The sequence below is a fragment of the Delphinapterus leucas genome, chromosome 10 (assembly GCF_059928025.1).
Source record: "Delphinapterus leucas isolate spDelLeu-1000000601 "Yukka" chromosome 10, BTC_Dleu_Yukka2, whole genome shotgun sequence".
Lineage (NCBI taxonomy): Eukaryota > Metazoa > Chordata > Mammalia > Artiodactyla > Monodontidae > Delphinapterus > Delphinapterus leucas.
Genome location: NC_143138.1, coordinates 99,129,292 through 99,157,273, shown reverse-complemented (window position 1 = coordinate 99,157,273; position 27,982 = coordinate 99,129,292). Strand labels below are relative to the sequence as shown.

General features: G+C 38.4%; 1 protein-coding gene across 5 annotated transcripts in view; it reads right to left on the bottom strand.

Moving 5' to 3' along the window:
- The window catches only part of ATG7 (autophagy related 7), a 236,566-nt gene that overhangs the window by 118,854 nt on the left and 89,730 nt on the right, over window positions 1-27,982 (bottom strand). For 3 of the 5 annotated variants that reach the window (XM_022562826.2, XM_022562827.3, XM_089919727.1), the window contains one exon: window positions 357-479. The exons of the other annotated variants lie outside the window; for them this stretch is intronic. In XM_022562826.2, coding sequence (XP_022418534.1) covers window positions 357-479 — 123 coding nt within the window. The remainder of the gene's footprint in view (window positions 1-356; window positions 480-27,982) is intronic. 5 annotated transcript variants of the gene reach the window in all.

The following is a 27,982-nucleotide window of genomic DNA, read 5'->3' as shown; positions in this document are numbered from 1 at the left end:
GGCCAGAGTCCAATGTCTTCCCTGACTTGCATTTTGATGTATGGACATCACAGCCAACCCTCCAAGGGCCACAGGCATGCTGTTCTTCAGTAAGGACCAGAGGTGCTTGGAAATCAATAACCTGTACTTCCTTTATCAGCAATTTTGTGCATTTGGAACCTACCACACAATACCTGCACACGGCGTCATCCAGCTACTGCAGAAGGCTCATTTTCTGATAACTAGCAGACTTATTTAGTGATTTTGTCCTAAGGAAAAATTGTAATGAACTGCTTCCTTCCTTTTCCATAAATCCAATCATCAAACAGGTTTGAAACACATCAGTCTTCTGAACAAAATGCTTGTTTTAGTCTTACCTCAGCAGCCTGGGTCTCTTGATGCAGCAACGTAAGACCAGTCAAATCCTCTAAGAAGGAATGTGAAGAATTAAACACCTTCACCAGGAAATTAAATCCTTCTCGTTCATACTGATCAAGAACCTGTAAGATATTTATACATATAGATGTATTTAAGGGGGCTGTAGGCTTTAAATGCATTTTAAGAGAGTTTCACTTCTAATAATCACTTGTCAAAAATGGAACTAAAACTAGAATTAAAAATTAAATATGGGAAAAATCAATATGGTAGGCAAACAACTGTGAGGGCTTACGATTTATTATTTTCTCTTTCTTAGAAAGAATGACAACATCATCTTCCAATTTAGATGACGGTATTTCTCCAACAAAGTAAGTTACATGCAAATTCACTAAAACTTCTAGACGAGTTGAGGTTGCTGATTCTAAAGTTCACTTTTTAGGAGAAAAACAATAGTCAAGAGAAGAGCCAAGAAAAAAAATTTTTAAGGATAAAGGGAAATGGTGGGGACAAAAGGATGGGAAATGTGGCCTACCTGCTACTAAAATGTATTAAAAAATTTTTTTTAATGTAAAAATGAATTTCACCAGGCATATCACAAAAGAAGTTGCCCAAATAGTCAATAAACATATGAAAAGTTGCTCAACATTACAAGTTATCAGGAAAATGACAACTAAAACCACAATGAACTACTAATTCATACCTACCAGAATGGCTAAAATGAAAAAGACAGAAAATACCAAGTACTGACAAGGAGGTGGAACAACCAGTATTCTCATCGGAAGGCAAAATGAGATAACTGCTTTAGAGGTTTAACATGTATATGCCCTGTGATCATGAAATTCTACTCCTAGATATATACATCCAACAAAAAATATGTACATATGTGCATCAAAAGACCTGAACAAAAGTATCCATAGAAGCACTATTCATGATAGCCTCAAACTAGAAACTACACAAGTGTCCATCAACAGTAGAATGAATTAACAAACTGTGGTTTATTCATACAATGGAATAACATACAGAAATAAACAGACAACTACACGCAACAATATACAGTTCTCACAAACATAATGTGAAACAATAGAAGGGAGAAGCAGTATGTGCTACAGGATTACAATTACATAAAGTTTTTTAAAAAAAATGAACCTGTGGTGTAAAAGTCAGGAGAGTGGTTATCCATTGAAGGACTGTAATTGGAATTGGGCACAGGAGAGGTCCTGAGATGTTGGTAATATTTGTTCCTTTATCTGGGTTCTGGTTACAAAGGTATACTTTGTGAAAAACTATCAAGCATGTTTTCATATACATGTTGTCCTTCAACAAAAAGGTCAAAAGATAGGAGACCACTACTCTTCTGAGAACAATGTAAGAACATACGACTACCTAAAAGCAAACCACACACACACACAAAAAAAATGACTATCACATTTAGGAATTCAACAATCGTAAGAACTGTGAAATGCAGAAAGCAAACACTGAACCATTATGCCTTGGAAATTCTCTCAAAACTCAGAATAAATAAAGAGATGAAAGTTTCAAAAAGATAGCAGACATTGAAGATAAATCTAAGAAATCAACACATGAACAGAAAGGTTGGAGAAGCAATGACACACGATATAGAAAAAAGAATTAGAAAATTTTTTTCTCCATTCAGAAATAAAAATGTATAAGCCCTTCAATCCAGCAATTCCACTTCAAAGACTTTTCAACAACTTTTTGTTGTTGTTGAGGGTTGGGGAATTGTGATTCCCTTTTTTTCAATATTCTTCAATATTCAATTATCTTTTAGTTTACACAGTAGACACTTTAAAGAAAACCTGACGATGAGAATGTTGACTCTTAAGCAGCATGCCCACACCATTCCTGCTTTTACCCTGCCTGCATGGGCACAAAGGCTGATGTGTAAGGACACTCACTGCAACACCGTTTACAGCAACAAAAGATTAAGAATAACTACCCTTTTAAAGGGGACTAATTAACTAAATTGTGGTATATTTACAATCAAGGACATAATAAGGATCCATTAAAAGAATGAGGCAGTTCTATTTTTAGTTTTTTAAGGAAACTCCATACTGTTCTCCATAGTGGTTGTATCAATTTACATTCCCACCAACAGTGTAGTAGGGTCCCCTTTTCACCACACCCTTTCCAGCATTTACTGTTTCTAGATTTTTTCATGATGGCCATTCTGACCAGTGTGAGGTGATACCTCATTGTAGTGCTAACACATATATATGGAATCTAAAAAAAAAAAAAAAAATGGTACTGATGAACCTAGTGGCAGGGCAGGAATAAAGACGTAGACGTACAGAATGGACTTGAGGACACAGTGGGGGGGGCAGGAAGCTGGGGCGAAGTGAGAGCAGCATCGACATATATATACTACCGAATGTAAAATAGTTAGCTAGCGGGTAGCAGCAGCATAGCACAAGCAGATCAGCTAGGTGCTTTGTGATGACCTAGAGAGGTGGGATAGGGAGAGTGGGAGGGAGATGCAAGAGGGAGGAGATACGGGGATACATGTATGCATATGGCTGATTCACCTTCTGTGCAACAGAAACTAACACAGTATTGTGAAGTAATTATACTCCAATAAAGATTAAAAAAAAAAAAAGAATGAGGTGGTTCTATAGTACTAACATAAACTGATTTCCAAGACAGAGATATATTAAAAAGCAATGTCCAGACCATGGGTCTAGTATTAATATTTTTAAAATACAGGTGGAGGAGGAGAGAGGAAGAAAGGGAAATGCACATACGCATAGGCTTGTTTTTGCATATAATATCTCTGGAAGAATACACACACACACACACACACACACACACACACACACACACACACACACACCTGACATCAAGTAGTTGCCTCTGTACATTCTTCTACACTACATGAATTTTTTTTTTTTTGGCGGTACGCGGGCCTCTCACTGTTGTGGCCTCTCCCGTTGCGGAGCACAGACTCCAGATGCACAGGCTCAGCGGCCATGGCTCACGGGCCCAGCCGCTCCGCGGCATGTGGGATCTTCCCAGACCAGGGCACGAACCCGCGTCCCCTGCATCGGCAGGCGGACTCCCAACCACTGCGCCACCAGGGAAGCCCCTACATGAATTTTTAAAACCATGTGCACATATTACTTCGTCAAATAATATTAAAATCTCAACTTAGTTTTTATTTTTTTCTTCAGCGCTGGAGAAAGTTCTCAGAAGAAGAGGAAGAACTCTGAAGTCCTAATGAAGAAGTTGGAGCTAGAAACGAGGGGTGGCTCTGCCCCGGGCACAGAAGTGTGTAGGTAGGGACCAGCAAAGCAGATGAAGTGTTAAGTTAGGAGAGAAGGGAACTGGGGGCCGAGGAACTCTATGGTCTGAACAGCAGGCAGCAAGGTCATCTGCTGCCAGAAAAGGGGATGGGGTGGGACATGGAGCTTGAGGGGGGTGATGACAGTCTGGGGCAGCTGGGTGGGGAATGTGAGAAGGGCAGCTGATCAGCAGCGCATGAAGAGCGCTAAGCAATCTAAAGCCCCTGCTCAGGGTAGAAAATATAAGTTTGGGGAGAAAGGTAGTTAAGGACCCTTCTAATAAGCTTGAGGACTGGCCAGAAAGGGTCAAAGAATTTGAGGGGCTAGTGAGCAGCGATGAAGGGACCTGAGGCTGGTGAGGAAAGACCTGCAGGCTGGAGGGACAGAGAGACGGAACGTGGAGAGCTGGAGAGGCAGGGGATGACTGTTGCCCCAAGGCATTAACGAAGTACAGTCTTTGGCTGATTAGCCACAGTAAATTAATTTGACAATCCAATGCCTGGATAAAAAGGCACTTAATAATTGAATGCCTCAGTAATTATGGGAGTCCTTACAAACCAGAATGTTATCTCAGGAATAATGTGCATAGAAAGTAAGTGATCTTTTTTGAAATGCTAAATGCTGTGTGTTTAGTGAACTCACTTTTTTTTTTAAGAGGCATGATATTAATATTGCTGTTTTTATTTTTTTAATTTATTTTTAATTGACATATAGCTCATTTACGATGTTGTGTTAGTTTCAGGTATTCAGCAGTGATTCAGCTATATATATATATATATATATATATATATATATATATATATATTCTTTTTAGATTCTTTCCCCGTACAGGTTATTACAGAATACTGAGTATAATTCCCTGTGCTATAGAGTTGGTCCTTGTTGGTTATCTATTTTATATACAGTAGTATGTATATGTTGATGTCAAACTCCTAATTTATCCCTCCTCTCTTTTCCCCCTTGGTAACTGTATGTTAGTTTTCGCTGCCTGTGGGTCTATTTCCATTTTGTAAGTAAGTTCATTTGTATTTTTTTTTTTTAGATCCCACATAAGTGATATCATATGGTATTTGTCTCTCTTTCTGTCTTAATTCACTTAGTAAGATAATCTCTAGGTCCATCCAGTGATCACTTATTCCTGGGTGAACTACTAAACTGATTAAACAGCTACTTTGTGCTAGTAAGGTTAAAAAAAAAAAAAAAGAAGACATGGGAGTGAAAAACGGGCAAAAACTTTGAAAAAAAATTTGGAGTAACTCCAGAGATGGCACTTTGTCAGACCTTAATTATTCTCTGAGATTTCAAGCCTACGTTTCCACAGCTAATTGTGTAGTGCTACAAACCTGGACAGTGAAAAAACTAGCAGCAAGGGCAGAATGAGTGAAGGCCTCCCCCATAATCAGGATATACAGCAAGTTTAAGGCTGAAGCATTATTAATAGCTCTGGCTTGAAAAATATGTGGAAAAACTTAATCCCTTAGGGGCATATTTAATCATGCAAGAGTTTTCCAGTATTCCCTTTATGTGCAGGAAAGTTAATCTGTGTTACAAGTATAAGCAGCTTATAAAACGTAGGAGGAGTTTTTTTTCCTCTACAAACATCTTAACCTTCTTAAAGGGGAAAAATGTGTTTTAAATTATCAAAAAAAAGATACTATCACAATGAATTTGAGCACTGCAACAACCTGTCATAAAACACAGAACACCTCTTAAGTAAATTATATAATATGTGGTCTTGTACACATTACATTTTGGAAGGCTGTAAGTATTCTAAAGGTACTTTGCTAAGTAGAGAAATAATAATGACTCTTTCAGTATAAAGATACAGATCCTTTCCTAACGGACACAATTTTCCTTACTTAACTATTCTGTAAGGCTAGGTTATCTTTATTCATGATGTATATGAGCACATACCCCTGGACAAAGATGGTAGAATCTCTTCTTAAAACATGATTTTAGGAATATCACTTCTCTTGCTGAGACTCTTTGGTGGCTACTAGATCAAAACTATACTGTCCAGCTAGGCATTTAAGTCCCTCCAGAATCCTCCAACTGTTGGACGGCTCTCTGTGGAATGCCTTTCACAGAGTCTAAGATCTCCTGACTACACCATGCAATGACTTTCAGTTCATGAGAAGCAGAATGGATTCACAGTTTGCAACTCTTGTCTGTTATTCTTAAACAAGGACAAGAGGAACTGTGTGCCCTACCTAAAAAAATAGCTAATATATTTTCAAAAGGGGATGGGAACACGCAGTGTCTGCAAAACTCTTATTTAAAGTCTTTGTTGTTTAGAAATTGTACTTATTTGCTCTTGATGATTTAAAAATATACATGGGTCATGATTTCTAAAAAAAAACTTAGGAAAAGCTTGCCCAATATCCCAGATAGGGTAATAAAAGAGTATGGCTAGAAGCCACCAGGACCCTTAGTTCCCATCCTATGAGAATCCATGAAAGAAGAGTCAAAACACTCCCTTCTGAGGGACAGTCACCCAGTCGTCTGCAGAGACTTTACTTCAAGTTGAGGGCAAAACTCTCTGTTTTCCAGTACTTTTGCTGAGGGAGCCATGCCAGGGTAGAGAAGCCCCCACTTTGGATAATGAGCTGGAAGCAGGCTAGTAACACCAGGAAGCCCCTTGATCAGTTTCTGTCTCTTGGTGCCCTGGAACTTCTCTCATCATCATAAAAAAGAATCAAAGAAGAGGAAAAAAGCCCTGATTTCAGCAGCCCTTACAACATGACTGTTCCACCTTCACTACTCCCAGCTCCTTCCTGGGACCATCACCTTGGAAAAGCTTCAGCTCCCGTCTCATTACCTCTTGGTGCTGGCCTACCTAGAATGATCTCTTGTCTTTCCTATCAAATGAGGTCTTGCACTTCAAAGTTCAGCTCAAGTATCAACTGCAAGAAGTCTTCCTTGATTAATTCCACTCCCGGTGATCTTTTTTCCCTTTTGTCTTCTCTGACCCCACTACTCTCCATGGCACACTGAGTTGCCAAAGGGATTGAAAGAAATACTCTGCCCCACTGTCCCTGGTAGTCAGCAGTCGATGGCATTTTCAAATATCAACCAGATGTTCAGTAACTTTGTTCCTATTTCTATATACGTCAGTGATATAAAGCAGATAATGGATGAGAAAACGGCTTCATATGGAAACATGTAGCCATCATCCTAACTAAATCAGCTGCTGTTAACTTATTCTATTTAGACACAGGTAGGACTTGTAAGGTCAAACTTTAAAAAAGGAGGGCAGCTCTGAGTTCAAGATATTTAATAGCAGGGGCAATACAGGGTTGGAGTGGGAGGTACAAAGTATTGGGTGTAAGACAGGTTACAAGGATGTATTGTACACGGGGAATATAGCCAATATTTTGCAATAACTGTAAATGGAGTGTAACCTTTAAAGAACTGTATAAAAATTTTTAAAAACTGAGTCTGAAAAGATATGAGATTTTTAAGATTAGTTCTTCTTTCCTGTAAATTGATCTAATTTCATAATATAAATAAAAACACAAGCAAAGTTAAAGAAACATGTAATAGCATGTCAAAATTATAGCATTAATCAGGATAATTATTGGCATGTCAAAAATATAAAACAGATAAGTCTCTTGTCCTTTCCCTAAAGTCACTGTATAGTGTACCCTTTTCTTAGGCATCCAAATGTAAAATGGGCACAATGGTAATTTAAAGGATACAGGAGATTTTAAATCAAAACACTGAATAGCTTTCAAATTGAGATAATAGACAATGGTATGAAAGTTCCAACACTTTAGTATTTTAACCAAACTTCTTATGGTGCAACATACAACTGTACTAAAAAAAAGCCAAATAATATTACATCTTGGTATCTTCATGTACCAAAATCACAAATTTACTGAGGCCAACTGAGTAGAAGGAAAGAACTGAAAACTGGGAGTCAAAATGCAATGGACAGTAATTTGGCAACACTGGGCAAAACACTTCATCTTTCTGAGTCTGCTCATTTCTACAATGGGGATCCAACTCCATACCTATCTCCCCACTTAGATTAAAAAAAAGATTATGACTTGAATCACTGACAAGGAATGGTTTACAAAGAGCAACAGAAATGCTATTCATTTATTACCTTTTTTTGCATTTATTACTCAGAATACAATTATTATCACTAAATAGGGCTTGATAAGTACAGAAAAGATGACACAAAGTGATGTCAGTGAAAATAGTGGGATAAGGACCTCTGGAAATGCTCTCTTCCATAAAAGAAAAGAGAATACTAACAAAATCTGAGGAGAAATTAAGAAAAGCAGCTGATTCACAGTAAAAACAATGAGGTTTGTGGTATTTTAACTTGCCCCATTTCCGTCCCTTTTCCCCTTCTAGCTTGACTGTAGCCTTGAAAACCAACACACTACCACACTGAAAACAAGCCTGGCAGCCACTGGAGGAGGCAATTTGGAGCTCTGAAGGAGCTCTGACCCCATATTCACAAAACTGTCACTTGTTTGGAAGGAAGACCCTACTTGTTTGTTGTCTTTATTCAACCAAACTCAGAACTCACCCTGTGTGAAAGACTTTTTCCTGGGACCAGTTGTTGAAAAGTATCAGGAGCAACTGTTTAACACTGTGATCTCCTGAGATGTTAAATAACAGTTGAAGCAACAATAAGCTGACTAAAAAGCTTAAAAGGAAAATCTGGGGGAATTCCATAATCTTAGGAATCTAGAAGACTATGCACAGGCACAGAGCTAGGTGCATGCCCAAAGTCATGCACATGCTCAGGAAATATCTGAGAAGGCCTTAAGCTCTCACCTCTAGCTGATCGCGAGGATGTGTGCAAGTAGGACATGAAGGGTAAGGCAGGGTTCTTAACTGCCCATCTGAGCCCAGAAGGCATGCCCCAGTATGCACACAGAGCCCCCCACCAAAGACTGGGGGACTTACTGGTTCCAAGCATTTAAGAAAATCTCTATCCAATCATTAGACGACCACTAAGCTAACTGAGGAGAAACTTGATGGCCACACAGGACAAAGAATACAAACTTAATGAAATTAGTTTAGAGAAGTCACTAAATAAAAAACAACAGGAGCAGCAAGGAATAACAACAATAAACCACAGAGAAGGGGGAGAATCTGATTCCCAGAATTGTGGCATGATATTATTGAAAATGTCCAGTTCTCAACAAAAAATTACAAAGAAACAAGAAAGTATGTCCTACTCACAAAACAAAAACAAAATCAGTCTATAAGAACTGTCCCCGAGGAACCTACTAGACAAAGACTTTAAAACAGCTATTTAAGTATGTTCAAAGAACTAAAAAAAACATGTACAAATAACTAAAAGAAAGTATGAGAACAATACCTCACCAAAATACAGAATACCAATAGAGAAATTATAAAAAAGAACCCAAGAGGCATTCTGGAGTTAAAAAGTACAACTGAAAAATTCATGAGAGACACTCAACAGTACATTTGGGCAAGTTGAAGAAAGAATCATTGAACATGAAGATAGGTCAATTGACACTATCCAGTCTGAGGAACAGAAAGAAAAGAGAATGAAGAAAAATGAATACAGCCTCAAATATCCATCAAGCATACCAACATATGCATAATAGGAGTTTCAGAAGATAGGAGAGACAGAAAAGGGCAGAAAGAATACTTGAGGAAATAATGGGAGAAAACGTCCCAAATTTGATGAAAAACATTAATCTATACATCCAAGAAGCTCAACTCCAAGTAAAATAAACTCAACAAGATCCATACCACATAACCAAACTGTAAAAAGACAAAGGGAGACTCCTGTAAACACAAGAAAGAGCCTATCATGAAAAAGGAATCATTAACAGCCAATTTCTCATAAGAAACCACAGGGGCCAAAAGTAGTGTAATTAAATACTTAAAGTGCTGAAAGAGAAAGAAACTCTCAACCAAGGATTCCATGCCCAGCAAAACTAACCTTCAAAAATGAAGGAGAAATTAACACATTCCAAGATAAACAGAAAACAAAGAATTCATCACTAGCAAACCCGCCCTGTCAGAAACACTAAAGGGAGTACTTCAGGCTGAAATGAAAGAATACTAGACAGTAACTCAAATCCACATTTAGAAAAGAACACAGGTAAAGGTAACTGTATAGATAAGTATAAAAGACTAAATAGGGCTTCCCTGGTGGCACAGTGGTTGAGAGTCCGCCTGCCGATGCAGGGGACACAGGTTCGTGCCCCGGTCTGGGGGGATCCCGCATGCCGCGGAGCAGCTGGGCCCGTGAGCCATGGCCGCTGGGCCTGCGCGTCCGGAGCCTGTGCTCCGCAACAGGAGAGGCCACAACAGTAAGAGGCCCCTGTACCGCAAAAAAAAAAAAAAAAAAAAAAGACTAAATATATTTCTGTTGTAATTTTTCTCTCCTATGTGATTTAAAATACAGCAGCAAAGTTTCTGTATACTAATGAAATTAAGCTGATGATAAACCAAATTACACTGTTATAAGTTGTTAATTGTGATTTCCAGGGCAGCCACTGAGAAATTAACTAAAAAAATACAAGGGAATTAAAATGGTATATTAGAAAATATCTATTTAACACAAAAGAAGGTGGTAATTGAGAAATACAGAAAGAAAAAAGACAAGAGACACATAGAAAACAAATAGCAACATTGCAAATGTAAATCTTATCAGTAATTACATTAAATGTAAATGAATTAGACTCCAACTAAAAGGCAGACATAGCAAAATGCATTAAAAAAGCGTGATCCAACTTGAGATGCTGTCTACTTGAGATTCATTTTTGATTCAAAGACACAAATAAGTTGAGAGTAAAAGAAGAGAAAAAGATATTCCATGCACTTTCAATTATGCAAGATGAGTAAGCTCTAGAGATCTAATGTATGGCACGGTGATGACAGTTAACAATACTATATTGTATACTTGAGATGTGCTAATAGGATAGATCTGAAATTAAACTTCTCAACACACACACACACATAATGGTAACTACTGGTGCTGGAGGTGATGGATATGTTGATTAGCTTGACTGTGGTGATTATTTCACTATATATATACATATATATATCAAAACAGTAATTTGTATACCTTAAATATATATAATTTTTATATATCAATGATATCTCAGTGAAGTCTTTTTTTGGCTGAGCGGCACGGCTTGCGGGATCGTAGTTCCCCAGCCGGGGATGGAACCCAGCCCCAGCAGTGGAAGCACCAAGTCCTAACTACTGGACCGCCAGGGAATTCCCTCAAGTTGCTTTTTAAAAAAAGATATTCCATGCAAATAGGAGCCAAAAGAGAGTGGAGAGACTATACTAATATCAGACAAAATAGACTTCTACATTGTTAAGAGACAAAGAAGGACATTATCTTCTAATGATAAAAGGGTCAGTCTACCAAAAATGTATAATTATAATCATACATGTACCTATCAAACAGCCTCAAAACACATGAAGCAAAAACTGACAGAACGGAAGGGAAAAATATAAGTAAACAATAATAGTTGGAGATATCAATACTGCGTGTTCAATAATGGATATAACAACTAGACAGAAGATCAGCAAGGAAATAGAAGACTTGAACAAAACTATAGCTCTAACAGACATCTATAGAACACTATATCCAGTGATAGCAGAACACATATTCTCCTCAAATGCACATGAAGCATTCTCCAGGATACACCATGTGTTAGGCCATAAAAAAATGAAGTCATACACTATATGTTCTCCAACTACAATGGAATGAAAGTAGATATCAATAACAGAAAGAAATCTGGGAAACTCACAAATATGTGGATATTAAAAAACACACTCTTAAAAGCAGTGAATCAAAGGAAAAATCAAGGGAAATTAGAAAACACTTGGAGATGAAAAAAATAAATAAACACAACATACCAAAATGTATGAGATGCAATGAATGTACTGCTTAGAGAGCAATTTATAACTATAAATGTCTATAATAAAGAAAAATTTTAGGGACTTCCCTGATGGCACAGTGCTTAAGGATCCGCCTGCAAATGCAGGGGACACAAGTTTGAGCCCTGGTCCGGGAAGGTCCCACATGCCGCGGAGCAACTAAGCCCATGTGCCACAACTACTGAGCCTGCGCACTAGAGCTCGTGAGCCACAACTACTGAAGCCCGCATGCCTAGAGCCCATGCTCCACAACAAGAGAAGCCACCGCAATGAGAAGCCTGAGCACCGCAACGAGGAGTAGCCCCCGCTCTCCCCAACTAGGCAGCCAAAAATATATAAATAATTTTTTTAAATCTCTAAAAAAAAAAAAAGAACAACTTTAAATCAACAACTTAACCTTTCACGCTAACAACAAAACAAAGCAAAAAGCAAACTAAATACAAAGCAAGCAGAAGGAAGGAAATATAAAGAATTGAGCATAAATAAAATGCTGGTTTCTTGAAAATATCGATAAAATTGACAAATCTTTATCTAGACTGACCAAAAATAAAAGAAGACTCAAATCACTAATATCAAGAGTGACAGAGGGGACAATACTATCTATCTCAGAGAAATAAAGTTGATTATAATACCATGAACGAACATATGCCAATAAACTAGATAACCTAGATGAAATGGACACACTTCTAGAAAGACACAAAGTATTGAAACTGACTTAAAAAGAAATAGAGGGACTTCCCTGGTGGCACAGTGGTTAAGAATCCACCTGTCAATGCAGGGGACATGGGTTTGAGCCCTGGTCGGGGAAGATCCCACATGCCACAGAGCAGCTAAGCCCGGGCGCCACAATTACTGAACCTGTACTCTAGGGCCCCTGCGCCACAACTACTGAAGCCAGCGTGCCTAGAGCCCATGCTCCACAACAAGAAAAGCCACTGCGATGAGAAGCTTGTACACCACAACAAAGAGTAGCCCCTGCTCGCCACAACTAGAGAAAGCCCGCACACAGCAACAAAGACCCAAAGCAGCCAAAAATAGATTTTTAAAAAATTTTTTAAAAATTAAAAAAAAGGGGGCTTCCCTAGTGGTGCAGTGGTTGAGAGTCCACCTGCCAACGCAGGGGACACAGGTTCGTGTCACCAATATCACCATATTGATAGAATAAAGAACAAAAACCACATGATCGTCTCAACAGAGACAGAAAAAGCATTCAACAAATTCCAACACCTTTTCATGACAATAAACACTCAACAAGCTAGAAACAGAAGAGAATTTCCTCAACCTGTTGCAGAGCATCAATAATCATCAACTTTATACTTAATGGTGAAAGACTCAAAGTTTTCCTACTAATATCAGGAACAAGACAAGGATGTCTACTTTCACCACTGCTATTCAACACTGTATTGGATGTTTGACTCTGGGTAATAGGCAAGAAAAAGAAATAAAAGGCATCTACCTAGATTGAATCTGGGGAATTTCCTGGCGGTCCAGTGATCTCACAAGCCACACACAGTGCAGCCAAAAAAAAAAAAAAAAATCTGGATTCAAGAGAAGTAAAACTATCTCTATTTGCAGATGACATGATCTTGTATATAGAAAAGCCAAAGGAAACCACACACACAAAACCCCTTAGAACAAAATAAGTACAGCAGGGCTGCAGGATACAAGAGCCATATACAAAAATCGATTGTATTTCTACACACTAGCAATGAACAATTCAAAGAAGAAATTAAGAAAACAACTCCACTTTCAATAGCATCAAAAAACAATAAAATATCTAAGAATAACTTTAACAAAATAATTGTAATAACATGTACACTAAAATCTACAAAACTCCATTGAAAAAAATTAAACAACAAAATCAATACAAAGACATCCCAAGTTCAATGGATTGCAAAACTTAATACTAGTAAAATGGTAACAATGACCAAACTGGTCTACTATTCAATGCAATCCCAGCTGGCTCTTAGTAGGAATGATGGATATTGACAAACTGATCCTCAAATTCATATGGAAATGTAAGGGACCTAGAATAGCCAAAGTAATCTTGAAAAAGAACGAAGTTGGAGATCTCACACTACATGATTTCAAAACTTACTAGAAAGATACAATAGTCAGTACTACGTGGCATTAGCATAAGGACAGACATACAGATCAATGGAATAGAATTGAGAGTCCAAAAATAAACCCTTACTTTTTTTTTTTAACAAGAGTGACAAGATAATTTAATGGAGCAAAGAATAGTCTCTTTAACAAACAGTGCTAGAACAACTGAGTATCTACATGCAGAAGAATGAAGTTGGACCCATACCATAGACCGTTATACAAAAAGTAACTGAAAATGGATTACAGATCTAAATGTAAGAGCTAAAACAATTACACTCTTAGAAGAAATCATAGTAAATCTTTATGACCTTGGGTGGGACAAAGTTTCTTAGCTATGACAACAAAACCATAGACGACCAAAGGAAACAAAAATTAAGACTTCATCAAAATTAAAAACTACTGTGCCTCAAAGGATACGTTAACAAAGGGAAAAGACAAGCTACCTGAGAAAATATTTATAAATTATGTACCTGACAAGAGTTCAGTATCCAGAATAGATCAAAACCCCTTAAACTTATCAATAAAAAGACAAACAACTCAATTTAAAATTAGGCAAAGGAATTTAACAGACACTTCTCAAAAAAAAAAAAAAAAAGCTATACCAATAGCCAACAAGCACCTGAAAAGATGCTCAACATCATTTGTCTTTAGGGAAATGCAAATCAAAACCACTATGAGATACCACTTCATACTCAGTAGGATAGTTATAATAAAAAGGAGACAACAAGTGTCAACGAGGAAGAGGAGAATCGAAACCCTCCTACACTGCTGATGGGAATTTAAAATGGTACAGGTTGTGGAAAACAGTTTTGGCAGTTTCACAAAATGTTAAGCATAGAGTTACCATGTGACCCAATAATTATACTCCTAGGTACATAGCCAGAACTGAGAACATCTGTTCACACAAAAACTTGTACACAAATGTTTATAGTAGCATTATCCATAGTAGCCAAAAAACTCATAGTAGTCAAATACCCATCAATTGTTGAATGGATAAACATATGGTATATCTGTACAATGGAGTATTATTCACCCACGAAAAAGAATGAAGTGCTGACACATGCTACAACATAAACGAACCTTGAAAGCATTACGCTAAGTGAAAGAAGCCATTCACAAAAGACCATGCTATAATTTTCTTTATACCAAATGTCCAGAATAGGAAAATCCATAGAGACAGAATGTGCTTGCCAGGGTCTAGGGGAAGGTTGTGAATGGGGATACAGCTTTGTTTCGGGGGTGAAATTATTCTGGAATTAGATAGCATCATGGCTGCACAAACTCATGAATATATTAAAAAAACAATGAATTTTACACTTTAAAATGGTGAATTTTAAGGTATATGAATTTTACCTTAACTTAATAAAAGACAGACATACAATCAGCTGTATCACGATTCAACGTAGGGTGTCTATATAAAGCAGCCTGACTAATTAAAAACACTATTTGGTTTTAACCCTGCCCCCATCAATCTGTGGACTGCTAGGGAATGCTTACTCAACAATGTGTCATTTCCAATGAGAGTTTTTTCGAGCTAAATAAGCACCAAGTCTAGCTTATCATTTTAAAAGATTAACAATACTTCTGAAGATTCTTGGGAAAATAAAGAAATACATATGGTGAAGAGAAAGGGTGAGAAGAAAGAGTAAGTTCTCTTGAGGAGGTTTCAAAACCTTCAAGTTTTGGGAAGTAGAAGAGGATCAAAGAACTAGTGGAGATCCTTTGTAGAAAATCTAACCTGCATCCTCCACCCCCGACAAAAAAAAAGAAAATAAGCCATGAGCAACTTTATCCAAATCTATAAAACTAACTCTTTTTAATTCTCAAAATGAGATTTTCTCAAATAATCTGACATTACAAAATTGAACTGATTAAAAAATTCAGTTGGTTAATGTACAGGATATTATAATGACCAAAATATTTACAAATGGATGCTCTGACCAATTAATCTACTCTTCTAAAACTTACTGTAGGTCATAACTTTGAGGAGGGCTTATTTTAAATACTGATAGAAATCGACAAGAAGGCAAATTGGAAAAATGCAAAAGAAGCCACTCCAAGAATAATTACAGCCCAAATCACTCAATACATTTATTCAAATATTTACAAAGAGCCTGCTCTAGGCTACAGCTTTCTTCTGGAAATTCAGTGTTTCTGTATAAGGGGTACCATCTTTTTTTCCCCAGTGTTTTTACTGAGGTAAAATGTATATAACATAAATTTACCATCTTAACCGTTGTTTTTTTTTTTTTTTCGGTACGCGGGCCTATCCTGTTGTGGAGCACAGGCTCCGGACGCGCAGGCTCAGCGGCCATGGCCCATGGGCCCAGCCGCTCCGCGGCATGTGGGATCTTCCCGGACCGGGGCACGAACCCACGTCCCCTGCATCGGCAGGCGGACTCTCAACCACTGCGCCACCAGGGAAGCCCAAGAAGTAGCCCTTCTTAACATTTTCATCTGAACACAAACAAGCTGAAATGCCTACAATTAAAAAAACAAAACCCAAAAAACTCTCTTACTTCCTTCCCCCTAATGCCCTTAACAATAAAAAAAATACCCTTGAAAAATACATCTCTCTACTAAAGCATATGAGTAGCGGACAAGAAAGGTGGAAAGAGGATATAATTGCATCTATTGTCATACAAATCTCACTTTAAAATGGAAGTTTTAGGGATGCAACTTTTCTTAGTCATCTTTTTAAAAGACTCTAACATCCTGGAGATATTCTTTGAAGGATCATTTGGAGCACTGCAAGACTTAAAAAGAAAAAAAAAATACACTCGAGGGACTTCCCTGGTGGCACAGTGGTTAAGAATCCACCTGCCAATGCAAGGGATATGGGTTCGATCCCTGGTCTGGGAAGATCCCACATGCCGCGGAGCGGCTAAGCCCGTGCGCCACAGCTACGGAGCCTGCACTCTAGAGCCCGTGAGCCACAACTACTGAGCCAGCGTGCCACAACTACTGAAGTCCGCATGCCTAGAGCCCATGCTCCGCAACAAGAGAAGCCACCGCAGTGAGAAGCCCGCGCACCACAACGAAGAGTAGCCCCCGCTCGCCACAACTAGAGAAAGCCTGCACACAGCTACAAAGACCCAACGCAGCCAAAAATAAATAAATAAAATATAAATAAATTTATTAAAAAAATAAATGGGTGAATTGTACGGTACGTAAATATCCAAAACAAGCTGTAATAAAAGTTAATTAAAAAAATACACCTGCAACCTTAACATAACAAAGTAAAACTTTCTAAATTCATTCTTCAAAGTAAGTCACAAAGCACAAAAACTACAGAGCAGTGATTCTCAAACCAGAGCACGCATCAGAATCCCCTGGAGAGCTTGTTAAAACAGAGATGGGTTCCACCCCCAGAGTCTGTGATTAATTAGGTCTAGGGTGGGATCTAAGAATTTGCATTTCTAGTGAGTTCTCAGATGACACAGATGCCCTGGGTCCGTTTGAAAACACCTGCTATATCCAAACAGGAGCACATTCTCTTGAGACTCAACCTATGAAGAAGCATGTACATTCCCTTTAAATTAATGTTAAAAACTCATCTTTAGCTATTCCTCCTAAAAGAAATTACTTCGTGTGATATTACTGTTTATTTAGCAGTTTTAGTCAATCCCTTTAATAAATTCTTTATGATAAAAAGTTTTTAGTACCCCTTGAGATAGAGTCAGGTCTCATTAAAAAAACTTATTACCCCAAGTGAGTCTTGTAATGTGTGAATTTTGGTTCAGTGAATTTCTTTTAATTTGGGGGCTGATAATTATACTAGCACATATTTGGCAAGCAAGCTCCATTGAGAAAACTTAGGTACTTGATTATATTGAATTATTTTATACATTATTCTCTATCTCCATCTGCATGGCCCTTGAGGTTACTGCCATAAACTAACAGCCACTGGATGGAAATAGCCCAGACACAGATTTGGTTTGATACATGGAATACTTGGGGGAGGGGGAAGTTATGCTTGGTCCAACACTTAAAAGTCAGGTGCTTTCACATTAAAATTCAGATTTCCACGTACCCTTAAAATTAAAAAAAAAAAAATCAGAAAATCTGGCAACGTCATTCCCAATTTTGCACGTAAATAATCAGCCAGAGTTGGGCCACAGCTGCCCTTCATAGAGAATTCGAGCTCTAGCTGGCCACAGTCCCCATTCATTTCCTGTTGTCTTCAACCTAGTCCTCTCCACTCCGTTTATTGGCCTAGCCTCTGTAGGCATGTGTATTTGAGTGCTGGGCGTAAGAGGAAACAGTAGTCTCAATTTCAAAAAGTAGATATAAACTGGCTTAAATTCAGTGTGGTGTAGGTAGTTCCTTTGGACTCTGTCTCTTATGGCCTGAGGTTGTTGAGTTGTGTGATCTACCAGTAGGCCACCTCTGCTCTCTAGAAACTCTTACATTAGAAACTTTCAGGCGAATGACCATGCTCTGAAAAGCAGTTGTGTCAGGTTGAGACCCTTCACATGTGGCAAAAAGAACAGTGTAAATGATGGCTGTGCCTGCAAAAACCTGCATGCAGAATGCCTATTTATTATTTTAACCTTTTTTCTTGTGAAATAACACAGAAAAGTAAAATGGAATACATAGCTTAAAATACTGTAGAGCACTCTACAGTAAACCTCTACCACCCAGTCAAGAACATCAGCACATCAGAAGTCCCTACAAAGCCACCTCCCAATCACGACACCCTACCTGCTTTCCTGAGGTAAACACTGACTTGTATAATTTTTCCACCTAAACCTGCTTCCCTAACAATATCACTTAGTTCTGCCTGTTTCTAAAAGCCAAGTTTATAAATGTTGTCTCTTGTAAATGAAATTAAAATTTCAATTCTATGTTTTTAAGATACATGTTCATGTGCCTTCTTTCTCTTCTTGATCAGCCTCACCAGAGATTTATCAACTTTACAGGTCCTTCCAAAGAGCCAACTCCTAGCTTTGTTGATCTTCTTTCTGCTCTTGTCTTTAGTAGTTTCTACCTTCTACTTGTTTTTTATTGTGCTGCTCTTTTGACTTCTTGAGATAATATTTGGGGTCTTTTCTCTTTTAAGGCTATACATTTTTCTATTAAGCACTGTTTATCTATATGCTATAAATTTTATATGAAATATTTTTATTATTTATTTAAAATACTTCTTAATTTCCATTGTATCTTCTTTAACTCATTAGTTATTTAGGGTTATATATTTCAGTTTCCAAACATACGGAGATAATATTCTATTTATCTGTTACTGATTTCCAGCATAATTACATTAGAATCAGAGTACATAGTTTAGGTATAATATCCATCTTTGAAATTTGCTGAGGATTCACAATCCAATCTATGATAAATTCTTGTAAGATATTATGTGCCTGCTTAAAAAGAATATGCACTTCTGTTTGGTTTAGTGTGTTCACTAGAATACGTTTATAAATCACGTTGATCAAATTTTCAATAACCTTTACAGATTTTTTTCATATGCTTCTATCATCAGTTACTGAGAAAGATCTGTTAAAATTTTCCACTGTGATTACATATTGCCTATTTCTCCTACAGTTCTGTAAAATTTTGCTTTATATATTTTGCAGCCATGTTATTAGGTACATACAAATACAGAATTCTATCTTCCTGGTGAATTAAAACTGATCATCGAAAAGTAATAGTAACACATAGTGATGCTTTTTGGCTTGAAGTCTATTTTGTCTGCTACTAACATAGCTACACCAGCTTTCTTGTGATTAGCATTTATATTGTACACATTTTTACATCTTTATCTCCAATCATTCTGTATCCATAGATTTAAGATATACTGCTTGTATAATGCATAAAACTGACAAAATCTAGTCTGAAAAATCTTTGTCTTCCAACCACAATAGTTAGCCAATTTATGTTTAATGTAATTACTGATGTATGAGTTTAAGTCTACCACCTCTTCTTGTGTTTTATACATTTCACTTGTTCTATGTTCCTTTTTTCTTCCTTTAAATTGCTTTCTCATTAGGGCGTTCCTTTTGTTAGTTAGAAGTTATAAAATTTTTCTGTTTGTTTTATGTTTACTGTATTACAACATATATCCTTGATTTATCAAGGTGAAAAGTTAATCGACACCTTTACCCTCCTCCAAAACAATGCACAAATCTTAGAACAGGCTAATTCTACTTACCGCCTCCCAACTTTTATGCTATGTTTGCCCTGTATTTTATTCTTTTTTATTTATTTATTTATTTTTTGCGGTACGTGGGCCTCTCACTGTTGTGGCCTCTCCCGTTGCGAAGCACAGGCTCCGGACACGCAGGCTCAGCGGTCATGGCTCACGGGCCCAGCGACTCCGCGGCATGTGGGATCTTCCCGGACCGGGGCACGAACCCGTGTCCCCTGCATCGGCAGGTGGACTCTCAACCACTGCGCCACCAGGGAAGCCCTGACCTGTATTTTAAATCTCTCTGTATTGTAAAAAGTCCACCACTGTATTATCTTACACAGTCAATGTTTACTTTGAGTTACCCACATATTTACCACTTTGTTTTCAATTTTTTCTACACTTCTGACCTCCCATTTGGATTACTTTTCTCCTACTTGAAGAATACCCATTAGGAATTCCTTTTGTGCAAACAACTGGTGGCAGACTCTGTTCTGTTTATATAAAATACCTTTAACCTTCACTTTTACCTCTTTCTTTTCATTCTTGAACACTATTTTTTGCTGGGTCTAAAATTTGGGGCTGGCAACTCTTTCTTTCAGCACAGTGAAAACATTATTCCACTGTCCTTTGCTTTATACTCTGTGACAGAAAAGTCAACTGTCGGTCTGACCATCACTCTTCTAAAGTTAATGACACTTCCCCGCCCCCCCCTCACTGCCTTAAGGTTCCTCTTTGTATTCTGTTTTCAGAAGTTTCATTGTGACGAGTCTAGGTGTGGATTTCATTTTATTTATACTGTTTGGGCTTTGTTGGGCTTCTTGGATCTTAAGTTTGAGGTCATTCATCTGTTTCAAAATGTTTAGCAATGATCCTTCCAATACTGCACTCTTTTTCTCCTCTCGTTTCTAAGACTCCAACTACATGATAGGCCTCACTCTCTTTTCTTACCTTCTCTTTTATATATTTCACTTTCTCCCCCTCTCTCTGTGCTTCACTTTGAATAGTTTCTTCTAACCAGTTCTTCAGTTCACTATTTGCTTTTCAGCTGTGTCCAACTGCCTATAAACTTGTTCATTTTGTTCTTACATTTTCAGTTCTGGAATTTGTTTCTTAATCTGCAAAGCCACAATTTAGAGTTTTCAGTCCTTGCTGAAAATAAAACTTGGTGTTTATTTCCTTTAATACTGTAAGCATAGTATTTTATACTCTGCATCTGATAAGTCCAATATCTAGAATCTCTGTGAGTCTACTTCTGTTGTCTGTTGCTTTGGCTGGTTCTCACGTATGGTGTCTTCTCTTTTTGTGTGCCTGGTTATCTATAATTGTGGCCAGATGCTGTAACTGAAAATTTATTTGTAGAAATCATTTGAGAATAGAATCATTATACCTTTCTCTGAGAACATTTCATTGCTTTTACCTGTTACCTACGGGCATTAGCTAAATGGAATCATCTAATTCCAAGTAAGCCTTATGGTTTCTGGGCCACTCAGATAATGTGAAACTCAGCTGCAGCCAATGTGAGAGTTGGTTTACTACTAGTTCACCCTTATTCCTAGACATATCTCTTCAGGGAGTCCCAATCCAAAGTAAGGAATAGTTCAGCAGGTTTCCCAGGTTTCAAAGACTCAGACTACAATTTTTATCTCCCTAACTTTGAAAGGACACCAAAGGTGAGCTCAGACTTTCACCTTCCTTTTCCTGGTCAGCAAATGACCACAAGACAAAAGTGATGCCAGTGCTAGGCTCACTCTTCTGTGTTTACATTCTCTCCCAAATCTTAACTCATCTCCTCACAATTTATTAGTTCTTAAATGTTTAAGATTAAACAAATTTTTATCTAGTTTAAGTGACTTCAGTAAGAGAGCTGTTTGAATTACATGACTTACCACTAGCTAAAGTAGAAACCTCCCAGCATTCTGTTATATGTTATAACGTTGGTACATGGCCTTAGCTTGACAACACCTACCGCAAGGTGAAAAGTACAAAGTCCTATGATATTCTTTGAAGAGTAGTGACAGTTCTTCTTGGTAGCAACTTACCCCTATAGTGCAGAGCAACTATACAGGATGAGATTTCAAGTGATAGTTCCCCTTCCATCAAAAGATGAATGGATAAAGAAGGTGTGGTGTGTATGTGTCTGTGTATACAATGGAATATTACTCAGCCATAAAAAAATGAAATCATGCCATTTATAGCAACATGGTTGGACCTCAAGATTATCATACTAAGTAAACTCAAACAAAGACAAATATCATATGATATCACTTATATGTGGAATCTAAAAACTAGTACAAATGAACTTATTTACAAAACAGACTCACAGACATAGAAAACAAATGTCGTTACCAAAGGGGAAGCGGGGAGGGATAAATTGGGAGTAGAGGATTAACAGATGCACACTACCACATATAAAATAGATAAACAACAAGGATTTACTGTAGAGCCCAGGGAACTATATTCAATATCTTATAATAACCTATAATAGAAATACATACACCTGAACCTAACATAGTATTATAAATCAACTATACTTTTAAAAACAAAGTTATAGTTCCTGTAATTTATTCATTCTATGACCCTGGACAAAGATTTGTCTGCAAAATTGGGTAGGGAAATAATACTTCCACACTTACCAGAATATCAAGCGAAGGAACATAAAAGAACTTGAAAAAGCCTATAAAAACAACTAAAATTATAATTCTCTTCCCTCCTTTCTCTGCTCCATGGGTGAACCACTCATCCATGGCTCTGGGTAATTCACCACGGCAGGCTAGTGCTCAGCTGGTAACTCAGGTCACTCATCACTGGCTGGCAACATTACACAAGATACAGTATTCCAGGAGCCAAACAAGAGCTACCTATTACTATACTACTATCTATGTTTTTAAACACTTCAGTATACATAGTGTGCTCACAGATGATGTACACACACGCTCTTAACCACTAGGGGTAGGCAGGTAGTATTTCAGATACCTTAATAAAAAAAAAAAATGCATACTCCAGGTATGGTTGGTTCACATTTGAAAGACTGGAAGTCCAACCTTCAGAGTCAGGCTATCTTAAGTGTATCAACTAGAGCTATCTAAATCTATATTAGAGGGTTCCCTAATGAGAAAAGGAGAGTAGAAAGAATTTTTCTGATTAAAATAATAGTGTTCAATATATATATGGGTTGGCTAGAACGACTGTACAGGGGCACTGAACCTTGTGTGTACATGTGGGTTGTAAGTATCTGGCAAAGCAGGCAACCTAACACTCTTTTCAGTGGCCCTCTGGGCCTAGGGCTCTGGTCCTGGGTCTGGACACTTAACAGAGAATTCCATCACCTGATCCAATGGAAAGGTTAGATATATCCTGTAATGAGAATATGTCCACACCTGTCTCTACTGAACTTCTGATGCGGGCTACACAGCCAAAGCAAAAAGGTTGGGGCTTTTGTCTGTAAGAACAGGTTGAATGCCTAACTTTTGTGCCTGCTTGCTAATAAATATTCATATGTGTGGCAAAATGTGGTCTGAGTCTTGATTTTATTGTTGCAGACCACATGGTAGCATAACAACCTCTAATTATTGGAAGCTACCGATGTCTACCAAAAAGATGTGCACTGTCGGGAGCAGTGAGACTGGCTCAGTTCAGTTTGCAACAACTGTGGTGCATCAAATTTCCCAAATGAATACTGCTGGGACAGAACCTCAAAGCAGGAACATCACGCTGATCAAGCTGATGTACTAACTTGCCAGCCTGGACCCTCTAAGAGAAAGGCTGTTTCTCTTTAGTGGGAAAACCACAGGAAGCTACGAAGACAGCCTTGGGGTGTGGGTTTTGCTGGGAGCCTGCCAAAAATACCATCATTCTGTTTCTTGGCCCCTAGAATGCAATGATACCCAAGCTTTTTCGTTTTCTTTTTTCTTTTTTTTGCCTCCAGTGATTTCCCCCAAACCACCTGGACTCAGTACTCTACACAAAATGATGTCGCTTAAACAGTATCTGTATTCAAAGGAATATTAGAGGCAACTATCCTACTTGCTTAAGTAAATGCAAAACAGAAGCATTTGTACTTTCAAAACAGCACTTGTCTTGGATTCTTAACAGCTGTATGTCCCTACACTCCAAATGTTTTAAAAAATTTAAGCTAAAAATTTACCAAAATAGGAAAGTGAACTATGTTTGTCATAAACAGTTTTTTGAGGAAAACCTTGGAAACTTTCACCACCCACCCTGCATCGGTGGGGCACTAGATGTTGCTCCAGCCCACACAATGTTCCTGATGGTACAGTCTGAAGACAACTCTCAGAAACACATTCCTCTTGGTATCAGGATTCCCCTTTAAAAAGCCAAGTCCCCCAGGGGTAGTCAACCAACTGGTTCACCAAGGAGCTTAACCAATCTGTTCTTGAGCCTGCTAAAAATTTAAAGTGGCTGAGTAATATTCCATTGTATATATGTGCCACAACTTCTTTCTCCATTCATCTGTCGATGGACACTTAGGTTGCTTCCATGTCCTGGCTATTGTAAATTGAGCTGCAATGAACACTGTGGTACATGACTCTTTTTGAATTATGGTTTTCTCAGGGTATACTATACGCCCAGTAGTGGGATTGCTGGGTCATATGGTAGCATGATCTGTGACCACCTAGAGGGGTGGGATAGGGAGGGTGGGAGGGAGGCTCAAGAGGGAGGGGATATGGGGATATGTGTATATATATAGCCGATTCACTTTGTTATACAGCAGAAACTAACACAACATTGTAAAGCAATTATACTCCAATAAAGATGTAAAAAATAATAATAAAAAAAATTTAAAAATCTAAAGTGGGATCTTCCTCCAACCCCAAATGAGTACACTGGAATTCTCTGAGTGTGAATTAATCCTACCACCTCACTGTCTGAGAGGTGTTTAATACGGTAGGTAAGTGAAGTGGGAGTCGGGAATCCTGGACTCTCATGCAATTTCTCTGAACCTAGTGATCTCTCTACCTGATAGACTGGTAAGCCCCCTTGCTAGCACCTTCACAGGAAGCTTGAAAGAGAGATTGGGAAAACATCCATCAAGTGATGCCAAAGGAAGGCAGAAATGCCGCAGTCAAGGCAGCTGATCCTCTCTGCTCGTGTTGCACTGGCCCACTCACGGTACAGCTCCAGCAAGAGGCGGCAAGATCAATGAGGCTAGAGACAGGCCTGTGGGCAGCAGTGTGGGGCAGGGACCAGAACAACTGCACGAACGGGCAGCAGCCTGGTGCTGTCACAGCAGTGCCATCCACACTCTCACGTCCTGGCCTCAAAGAGCACAGAGAAACTCAGAATTCAGAGGGAACACAGGCAAGAAGTCTTTACCCTAGGTTCATGTCAGCTCCTCTCAAGTTATAGGCCCAACACTGGCCACAGATTACCTGCACAGATCTTCAGGAAATAAGAGGATTCACCCCTGCCCAGAGCTCACACTCCTGGGAACATTAAATCTCATTTCATTTTGATTAATAATTAAACCCCTAGATTAACAGCTTGCTTGAAAAGGAAAGAAAAAGACAAAGAATCTAACAGCCTGCACATTTAATATTTGCTGACCTCTTGAGGCCCATGCCCCTTTTAAAAGAATTGCTCATCCTTTTGTATTCCCCTCCTTTTTTGTCAACTTCTAAAGATGGCAAGTTTTTTTATGGCTGTAAATTACAAAATGAGTGCATTTATAAAGCACAGGGGAATGGCACCGGATCTCTGCTTGTACAAAGGAGCGATCGAAAACATTTACAGAGTGCCGCGCCCGTGACACTCGGCATACCGGCTCTTGTTTAATCTTCATCGCCACCAAAAAAGAATTTTTAACTATTTTCTACCTGAGGAAACTGAAGCTCAGGAACTTCAAGAAACTTGTCATAGGTCACGTAGTTAGTAGGTGGCATCGTCTCAAAAGCCAGTGCTCATTTCTAGTGTACAAACCATGTCCAAGTGTCCTGTTATCTTTCTGCCAGCTTGTAGTCAAAGGCTGGTATATTTGGAGTTCCTGGTACTGGGGCTCTCACTTGTTCAGACCTGCAAGCCATCTGAAGCCTCTGCAATTCTTTAAAAAATTTAAAACTTTTTCTTGCAAATGGCTCGTTCCCTTTATTCAACACACAGCTTCAAATTACTCTTGGCCTTTTCCAAAAAAATCAAACCCACTCTCAAAGGTCAAGAATTCACCACTGCTGAGGCTACTAAGAGGAAAATATTGTGAGATCTGAAGCAATTTCCCAAGAAGAACTTGTCAACTGTTTTGAGCTACCACAGCAGAACTGAAACAAGTACAATGCCCCCCCAACCGCACTCCGCCCCCAGGGGTCACTGAAAGGGCCCATTTCTTGGAACTTGCAGTCCTTTTGCAGAGAGCATGATATTGCGATGCAGGACTCATTTTTCAGGTATTAAGTGCCCACTGGAACATTCTCAATCATAGGAAGCAGTGAGAGATTAGGCAACGAAAAGCAGATGTTGTGAAATAAAACTCTTACTCCTCCAGTAGGGCCAAGTGCTGCGTATGTGTTTTTGCTTTCTTACTTATGCATGTTATTCTACCAGGAAGTCATTGTGCTGTCAGTTATTACTATTATTTTTAAATCCACTTGCATTGTGACTGAAGTCAAGTTTGTCACGTCAGACCGAACTAAGAGAAAATCTAGATATGGGTACAGGAGTAATCCCAAGGACGGTTTCTAGTCAGGCTTTCTTCTTTAAGAAAGAGCAACATGGAGCTCACGTTCCATGCTCGGGATGTGTGAGGGGTTTTAATGCAACAGAGGAACATTGCCACTTCCTTCAATCCCACTTTTGTTATCATCTCCCTTTAGGGTCCTTCGTGAAAAAGTTGACATAAAAGGAAAGGGAAATGTGAAGTTCAACTGAGAACTAGGAAAAACCCAAGTTTTCTCTCCCGCCTTTAAAAACAACACAAAAATATACTTTTGCAGATTTCTGTTCCAAGTTGGAGTGCTGATAAAGGTCTTAAAAATATCCAAATGCTTCAGTAACTCGAGTCAACTGCCAAGACACCTAGGCTGTCTGGAGTTCTGACTGTGGGCCTTGTGACCATTCAACACACCCTTCAAAGTAGTCCTCATGGGGATGGGCAATCATCCCAGTGATGCTGCCGTTCCTTAAAACTCTGTTGGATGTACACTTACTTAGTGTCAAGACAGTTCTTCTAATTTACGAGATTTGCTATGTCTGTTCTCCCATTGACTGTTCACCTTTGGCACGCTTGCAGCCGTGTCAGGACCACAGAGCAGCTAGTTTCCCAGGTCTGATAGCTATAAATTTAAGATATCTAACTTTGGTGTGTGCTTTAGCCAGCCCTTAGATACTCCAGAAAACAGAAATATGTAGTCTTTTCTTCCTTGTTAAGAAAAGAAGTTTAATAAAACTTGTATGCTGGAAGAATTACTTAAAACCAGGGAAGGCCAGATACTTTAGAATTTATCACTATCACCACATAAGATGTTATATAAACAAGTTATAACAACAGTAACTTTGGGAATAGGATGTTCTCAAACAGTTCTTTCAATCTTCTATGGCAAGAAAGGCTGTAGTGATAAGTACTTTTAGAAATACCTGGACAGGATATTGGAAGACCTTTTAGAAAAAATAAAATGGACTTTTAAAAATCCTGCAGGAGAGCAACCAAAACCCTGCAAAAAGCTCACTGCCAGAATGTGTCCTTTCATAAAATGTTAAGTCATCTCTGATGAATCCCAAAGACTCCTTATTTTAATATACTTTGGAAATGATTTTGCTACACAATAACAAATCATTGAAAGCATCAACTAAAGCAAATGAGATAGTAAAAGCTGGAAAGAAGCTCAGATGAACAAATATTCAGAGCGCTGAAATGTAACATTCAATTATAGCTACCACCTATGGCTTCATGATAAATCATGCCTCTGCACGAGTAGGCAAAGAGCGTCTGCTACCAAGCCTTAGCCTCCCACTCGACTGAGTTCCTGGAGGGCACAGCCTATCTTCCCATTCTTCCTGTTGTGCTGTTCATTTATTCATCTACAAAAACACTCATTAATTTTTCTCACCATTCAAAACATATTTAACCAGTTCCTACCTTTTGCTAGGAACTAATTATCCCTTCTAAGCTTAAGAACATTTCTTGGGTCAAGATGTTTAAATAAGTTGACGTGCTTGAGGTATATAATCGTGTATTATAATTTTCCTA